The following is an 8,402-nucleotide window of genomic DNA, read 5'->3' as shown; positions in this document are numbered from 1 at the left end:
CTCGCGAGCTGATCCCGTAACAGCCGCGCAGTGCCGAGGCGCAACCTCCCGCTCCTTTGAAAGCTGCAGCGAGGAGCCCTGGGAGTTAAATCCCGCTCCGGTCCGCGCACATCCCGGTGCTGCATCCCGGGTGTCACCTGCAGCCGGGCGGCCGCTGGGAGCCGCCTGCCCGTGCAGCGAGGCCSCCGCGGCCGCCGCCCGGCCCTCGCCTCCCAGCCGCGGCCCCAGGCTGCTCCGTGCGCAGCAAAGGCAGATTTGACCCATCTCCGGCTCTCTGGTAACGTGAGAATGCGGTGTTTCTGCTGCGAGCAGGTGACCCCTGTCACCTGTCCTGCTCATCGCTGCCGCGAGACAAAGCKTTTACGCGGCGCCTTTCCTGCCATGCCTCCCTTGCGCAGGTTGTGTCATCGTCCTTCCTGGTCCTAGGTGGCAATTACCTCATCTGAGGCACTACTGGCTTCCCGTGGTGGCTTGAAAAGAGTTTTTCCAGCCCTGTCTGTGTGTTCATCGTGGCTGGGGGCAGGAATTCCTCTTGCATTCTCCACTGCTTTCACTAGGAGCGTCCGTCGCCTAACTCTAAAGCTCCTCAGGTCTCAGATCAATCGGTTTCGGTTCTGGTGCTGGCCCTGGGACTCTGATGATTCACCGCCTACAACTTTGTTTCATTGATCCTGCCCTCTTAAAGCACCTAGATTTGTTGAAAGTTGCTAAATCAGGTGCCCTGGGGTATAGACACTCTTGCTTCTAGTCCATTTATCTATTTTTTTATTATTATTTTTAATTTGTGGAAACAAGTTAGGGAATCAAAGCTGTTGAACACTGCTTTGTGATGGTGAAAGACAAGCTAATACATTTTTCATTTTTTAAATGAATGAGGGGGAAGAAAAGGCTTTTTTCCCTTACAGTATTTTTTTTAAATTAATGCAATGTTTATTTGTTTTGAATGGTTAATCTCTTCCCACCACCTTGCACCTGCCTTTTTAATGCCTTACCTTTAATGATCATGAGCTTGGAGGAGAGGATTGAGCATACAGAACTCTGTAATAGCAACTGGGTATTAATGCTAATTTAATTTTGAAACTCTCTGTTCTGATCTATTTTCTTTGGAGCTCTTCCCTGTTTTATCCTCCCATTAAAATATTTTCCATCCTATGCTTTGAATCTCCCACAGGTTTTATATGTTTTCCATTCTCATAAGTACCTTGAGAACGTAAGGTGTAAGGTTAGAAGAAAACAAGTTCATTGCTGTTTGTGCAGGTTTTTGAGGGAGAGGGAGGTGAAGCTGATTGTTTTGTGTCACTTTCTGTTGGCTTCAATGATGCTTTCAGGATGGGAGCCCTTACAGATCAGCAGAGAATTGCCCTGAGGCTTCTTGCTTCCACTTGGGGCTGTTTTCTCACCAGCTCTGTAATGAGGGATCCCTGGCAAAAATTAGGAGCCATTTCATCACTATTACCCAGTGTCAGACAGAGCTGGGTTGGTATCAGGTCTGTGTAAGCCCTACTGAACAGGCAGACAGCCAAAGCAGTGCCAGATATTTGCTTTGGTGCTATTCTGGTGCCAGGGCATTGCTTCAGCTTTCTGTGAATCTTGCTCAGTGGTTGTTTTTCCTTGATTCTTTCGGAATTTTAAAGTGTGCTATTATTGATTTTTAATAAATTCGCCAAGTCCTTTTGAGGTAACTTAAATCTTTTCATTAGAACATGAAACTCTTAATTTGGCTATAATTGAAAAAAAATCAATGCATTTTCTCTGATAAAGAGAAGGAAGACTCTTCTTTGTCAAAATGGTACAGAATTGACAGAAATTGCACTACAGTTAGTAACAGTATCTTCTTTTAGCAGGCACATTACAAGAAGCAGTGCTCAAAACCATTGTGATTCCTGTTAAGCAACTTCATGAGGTAATCTAGATATGAAAGCTTTCCTAAATATATAAGGCTCTGTGTATGCTCAGTGCTTAGGATGTGTAGGTTAATGGTCCTATTTGTTCCCGTCTCCTCTCACTCTGTGCTTATTGAGCTGGCTCTGGTAGCTGGGATACTGGAGTAAATTATAAGCGGCGGCTTAATCAGCCTGCACTCTGTCTTCTAGGAGCGCGTTTGGGCCAGACTGTAACCGGGGTAGGGATGGCAAAATRTAATTGGTGAACATTCAGAGTCTGGGAACTACACACTGTTTTCCTTACTGAGAACACCTGAAAAATATTATGGGGAAAAAAGCAGTGCATTAGGCTGCACTGTTAAATTATCCCACGTATTGTTCATTATTCTAATGCAGCTTGACTTTAAACCTTCAGTTTAAAGGATTCAAACAGAATCTTTTTGATCCAGTTAATCCAGTCCTATAATTAATAGTTGTCTTTTCTAACTGTGTGTGTAAATGTCTTTCAAAAATGGAACATTTAAAAAAATTTTAAATCCTAAAAACATTTGAAGGATATTTGTTTGTTTTAGTAACTTAAGTACATTGTCTWATAAAATTACACTGAATAGAGACTGAGATGGGTTCAGCAGCTACTGTGGGCCATTTAAGAGACATTCATATTTTTATGTATATTATTGAAATCCATATTTGAAAGAASTCTTTTTCTTGTGCATTAAAAAAGGGTAGGCTTTTACCGTGCTTCCAGTGTGCTTTCCGCACAAGGGGCAACGCTGGGCGTGCGCAGCCTGAGTTCCGTTCCTGTGCTTCGTTGCAGGTCGCACACATGGCCCGGGGCCGCCCTGTGCTGCTGCTGCGCACGCGCTAGCGTGTGAGGAGCGCACCAGCAATTGCTGCTGCCCTGTCCCATGTTCCACCCCGCTCTCCTCTGCGGAGAGGCTGTGAGATGCATGTTATGAATTGTCTCTCCTTGGTCAATGACAAGGAGAATGGGGCTATTTCACTCGCGCCAGGATTGATGAGCGAGGCCGCAACGACGACGGCGCCGCCACCACCATGTCCCCCGCCGCTGCCACCGGGCGGGCCGCCCCCGCCACCCCCGCTGCCCGCGCCCAGCCTGCCCCCACCRCCCCCGCTGCTCAATGGGCACGACAGCCACGGCAGGAAGAAACGGATGCGCAGCTTCTTCTGGAAAACCATCCCCGAAGAGCAAGTCCGGGGCAAGACCAACATCTGGACAATTGCCGCAAGGCCCCAGTATCAGATCGATACGAAGACGATCGAGGAACTCTTTGGGCAGCAGGAAGAAACCAAGCCCCAGGACACCAGAAGTCGGTCTTTAAAGTCTTCGTTTAAAGAGCCTAAAGAAGAGGTAAGAATCTCTTTCTTGCATAGCATGGTAGGAACCGGTGTGAATTCTGACTGGCCTTAGCTTGTCCTGCCCTCCTCTACTGCAAATTCGTCTTGACTTGGGGGCAGGGGAACAACAGAGAGGCCAAACTCTTTCTTCTTACTGGTACAAATTTGTTTTTCAAAGAGTTAGTCGTGYTTTATTGTTTTAACTTGCTAAGTGCTGTGATTTGATCACCTGATAAAATTAATATGTAAAAAAGGGAAGAGAGCTGAAGGCGTCTCTACTTACTCACACTGGCTAGTCCTTGAGCTTTCAGTGTGGAACACAAATGTGCTTAAACTGCATTTTTTTATGTGTCTGTCTTGCCTTTTCTGGACATTAAAATAAGCCTGCTTGACTTGCTGGTGTAGTGTGAAGATTGTTATTGATTCCATTGCTAGTGGGGAGAAGATATATTCCAAGCACTTTTCAGTTCAGGCATTCTCCAGTGAACTGATAAGTAATGCTTCTCCTTCTCAAATCATGATTTATGAGCAGACTATTTGAGGTCTAAACTGCATTGTCTCAGTGATCTGTCTGCAGAAATGCAAATTTGACCACCCGTGTTTCTATGTCCCTGCCAGCTTGTAAACAAAACACAGAGAGCATAGAGTTAAGAGATATAACTAGGTATCAGGTTTTAGTGAGAAAATAGGGAATTGAAGTTAAAGGTATCTTGGAGAATTTGAGAGATGTCCAAATAACACAAAAAGCAAAGACAATCTGACAAACTCTCATACTGATAGTGTTCACTAAATGTATTATATGTAGACCGAAATTAGGGCTTTGAAACAAGCATGAGTATTAGCAGACTGAAAACTGCTTCCCACATTGGGAAGGAGCAGTTGAAGCTCTTCTCCTTGAGAGGTAGTCACTGATTTCTAAATTATTTTCGGTCTGTATTCATCTTGGATCAGTATATCTCATTGCAATGAGTGTCCTTCTTGTTCTGCATGGAGATGTGGAGGAGCCCTTCGAGTATGTTTTCAAAGAAGTCTGCTTCTGGCACTGTCATGTATTAAAAATTAGTTGTAGCAAAAATGATGATCAATTCTCCAGTGCAGCAGAGCACAGCCCCTAGYATACAGCAGTTAGGGTAGGGAAAACCCCAGTGTTGTCTACAGTTCATATGTTTCTGTACAATGCCTGAAACCTGGCACATCCTGGGGAGGTGCAGGGTGATGCTAGAGATTCAAATTAGAGGTTTGCAAAACAAGCAGTCTCYAAGATACAGTCTCTTGGAAACAAAACCCTGCCTTGCTGCAAGTTAAGGTATCTATGCACGTGCTCGAGCTGGTAAGGTGCTCCAGAGCATCTCTGCTGTTGCTGCCCGTCCTCCCTGCCTTGGGGCTGCTGCGGTGGCAGGGAGCAGGGCTACATGGCTGGCATGGTGAGCGGCTCGAGCACCAGAACGATCTAGCTGGCTGCTGAGCCGTGCCAAGCGTGCTGCAACCGTGTGTCAGGCAGCGATGAGCAATTCCTGGGTGCTGATGCACTCTGCTGTGCTGGTTGCTTAGYGAGGAAGGAAGGAGATAGTCCTGAAATGCTGTGTGTTAATGGGTATGTAGCGCAGGCATGCTAGAGCTTGCATGTTCAAAGTTAGTGTAGCCATCATTCAGCAAACGTGTTGAGATTTGAGGCATAGGCAGGGGCTGTGATTTCTGTGGCAAGTGCTGTAAGCCACCACTCACACACTTGGATGTTTTAAAGTATGATGGTTATCCTTGGTTCACTGTAATTAGATGAATGGAAGTTGAGAGGAACCCAGGWCTGAGGAATAGGCAGCATCGTGTGACCTTGTGGAGGGAGCATCAGCCTACAGTGGGGGAGGCTGGGCTGGCAATGCTGCTGGTCTCGTGGGGAAGGTGAGAGAAACACTTGGCTTTCAGGACCTCTCCTCCTTTATGAGTAAAACACTATGTTAGAAAGTGCTTTATGATCTGTCAGCGAACATACTCTTTCAAGTTTAAATAATGGTATTGACCTGGTTGCTTAAGGATGTCAACAGCAATTTTTTGTGATAAGTTCAAGTGCCTAATTTCAAGTATCACTTAGGTCCAAACCTGAAAGCAATCAGGACGTGTCCCAAGTGCTGCACTCTTTCATGGCCAGAGGCAAGTGCTGTGATTGCTCCAGCTGTGCACCTCTCCATGCAGAGGCGCAGCCTCCGTGGGAGTGGTGAAGTGTTGACTGACAAGGAGGATGCTCCCTGGGGAGYGTGGAGGAGTTTAATGTGCTCGTTCCTGCTCCACACATTCCTATCAATTATCCATTTTTCACTGGATAAAATACATGAGCAGTTCTGGAAAAGTTCTTTCTGCCGGTAAGAACTTCAGAATCCTATTTCCTTTTATTCCTTGCTTTCTAGCACTCTGAATGGAGAAGGCAGGTACCCACCTTACTGAAACCTGGAGTCTCAGTACTGGAACCTCAGCATTGTAACAGAAGTCCCTTTGGACATTTGAGCAAATGCTTTACTTTTCAAAAACAATCCCTCACCAAACCCTTAGGAGATTAATTTTCATGTTTCCTTAATGAAGAGCTTAATTTGCTCTGTGGTTTCTTGTAGTTTGAGCCTCTGCAAAATAGAGGATGAATTTAGTTTCTGCAGCAGCTCCAGTTTACGCCGAGCTCTCTAGGGTGGTGGCACAGTGCGGCACAGGAGCTGTAGCTGCCCTGGCAGTGGAGTAGGCAGAAGCAGCTTGTCACCAGCCAAGGGAACTGATCTTGCTCTCTCCTATGAGCTTCCCTGCTTCTGCCTCCCACTCCAACCCATCTTTGTGCTGCTACTGACACTCATTAGACCCTCCATAAACACATTAAAATCAGTAGCTCAGGAGAATACTTGGGAAGGAGAAGGGTGTTTTCTAAGGGGCTAGTTCCTGTTGTTTTAGTAAGTTGAGATGGCTCACATAGGGTCCTGTGAATTCTGGAGAGAGGAGGAGCGAGAAACAAGATAGGAAGGGCAAACAGGCTCTCCTCTCTCTTTCCCCTCCTGGACATACCTTTTCTCAGTTTTCCCTTTGCTGGCTCAGATGCTCATTCCACCTTCTTGAGAGCAGACTCGACCTGTAAATCCAGCAGAGAACCAGCTAATGAGTTGAGCGCCAACGGCAGCCTARTGGAGAGAGCAGGCCAGGAGCGTGGCAGGGAGGAGAGGAGCGGGCCAGCCCCGTGGGGTGGCAGCGAGCTGCTGCCTCGCTCGGCCGTGCTGCACAGGTGCACCTTTCCTCAGCCGCGGAGATGCAGGCAAGAGAGCCCAAGCTGTTAAACTCAACAGGGATGGGTAGCCCTATAAAGTGAATTGCAAACTGAAGCARGAAGTGGTCTGCATCCTTCTTCATCTCCAGCACTGAGCCTGTGCCTCCAGATAGTTCTGTGCTTGCTAAATTTTGTTAACTCAATCCCACGGTGTAAAACTCCATTGTTCTTACCCAGTGAATGCATCTGATGGTTGGCTTTCACTTAGCTGTTGTAAAACCACATTCAAAAGTCCCCCATGCCTTGCTGACCATCTCATGACAAGAAACTCTTYTTGCATTTCAGCAGACAATTAGTACAAAATCAGTTATGAAATGAGGTTTTCTGGGGCTTCCAGAAATCTCTGAGTCTTTCCTAATGTTTGCAAATTTATGTCCGAGTTCCGGAGCAGATCTCTGAAAATCATCACAACTTYACCATGGTACCCAAGCTGATTTTCCTCTTCCCTTTCTTTCATATAGCTGCATCTAAAGTGCATATTGCACCGGTAGATTAAAATCGCTCAGCTAATACGTTATCACTCTGCATTGCCTTCTCCTGCTCCAAATTTCAGGATTCAGTGTATTGAGAAAGGCTGATATCAGCTGGGTTGAATGTGCTRTGCTAGTAAAAAACCCATTTGTGAAAGGAACAGCTGTCCTTGCCTCAAGGATTATAATGTTTATGGAAGAGAGGTGGTAAGCCTAGGGAGCACTATCACTGGCACTTGCTGGCAAGCATGTGGTGAAATGCAGGTGCTGAGGTGGTGGTCCGTGTTTGAGGTTGTAGTGTAAGCAAAAGTTTGAGTTTCCTCTGCAAGCAGGGTCAACTGAACTTACCTCAAATAAATCATAAGAAACCATGGGAAATTTTCTTGGCTATGGAGGATCCCAGTGAAACTAGGATGTTACAGTTTTGGTTCTTAATGATAGTCCAGTGTAGCTTCTCGAGAGCAGTTGAGAAGACAGAGGCCGCTCTTGGTGGACAGCACTTTAAAATCTTTTTAGGTGCTAAAGAAAGATTTGGTACCTGCTGTGCTGGCACCAATGTTGCATGCGTGTATGTATATAAGATAGGGATCAGCTTTATTCAATCTGGGGTAGTGTTTAAAAGGTAAGAAGAGAAAGGTTAAAAGGATAAAAAAAGAAAAGTTGATAGGAAATCATATCCAGACAGCTTTGGGTAATGACAAAATCAAAAGACAGCTCAGTGGGGAAGAAGAGTAGATATTAGGAATAGACGTTAAAACTCAGTTTTTAAGTTTCATGTCGAACACGTATATTCAATGTAACACYGAAGGTACCGTGTTTTTGTGCAAAGAGTAGGAGCTTGTATTTTTATACAACCTCCTCGTTCCCCTTTCTCATTACTCTTCCTTCTGGAAGCTCCTCTGAGGTAGTTAAGTAGAGATAGATTTTTCAAACACTTTTGATAGTCTTAAAGAGGACTCCCAAGCAAAGAATGTCCAAAAAATAGTTGAGATAGTGGTATAAATCTGAATTACGCTGCGGCAACCAAAGTTTACCCAATGATCTTATTGTTTGTCTTATTGTAAGAGTTTTGGATTATGTCCGAAAAATAATATGTAGAGAAGATCAAGTGTGAGCATGAAGGCAAAACTTACAGGCTTGAACCCATGCAGAGAAATTGTTGATCCAAAAAAATACCTGAACAAGCTATAAAGCTGGGCCAAGAATGGGTTAGAAGATGCAGCGTCCTTTCTTGTAGCACATCTAGATAAGCAGTGAGCGGGGCAATTAGAGAATGGAGCAGCAGTTTGAGAGGTCAGGGAGAGGTCCCTGTAGTGAAACATTTGAAAATAGATTAGATAATGCAGGGAGACAGATAGTTTAACCTGTCCTATGTTAAAGGATTTGCACTTAATT

General features: G+C 45.3%; 1 protein-coding gene across 1 annotated transcript in view; it reads left to right on the top strand.

The window, feature by feature from the left end:
• The first annotated feature begins 1,872 nt into the window (after positions 1 to 1,872).
• FHDC1 (FH2 domain containing 1) overlaps positions 1,873 to 8,402 on the top strand; it is a 31,309-nt gene continuing 24,779 nt past the window's right edge. The window contains exons 1-2 of the mRNA XM_026041691.1: positions 1,873 to 1,903; positions 2,701 to 3,255. Of these exons, the coding sequence (XP_025897476.1) occupies positions 2,830 to 3,255 (426 nt within the window). The 5' untranslated portion in view covers positions 1,873 to 1,903; positions 2,701 to 2,829. The remainder of the gene's footprint in view (positions 1,904 to 2,700; positions 3,256 to 8,402) is intronic.

This window comes from Nothoprocta perdicaria, unplaced genomic scaffold (genome assembly GCF_003342845.1).
Source record: "Nothoprocta perdicaria isolate Ctin4 unplaced genomic scaffold, notPer1 scaffold_29, whole genome shotgun sequence".
NCBI classification, from domain to species: domain Eukaryota; kingdom Metazoa; phylum Chordata; class Aves; order Tinamiformes; family Tinamidae; genus Nothoprocta; species Nothoprocta perdicaria.
This window is presented reverse-complemented; position numbering and strand designations above follow the sequence as displayed.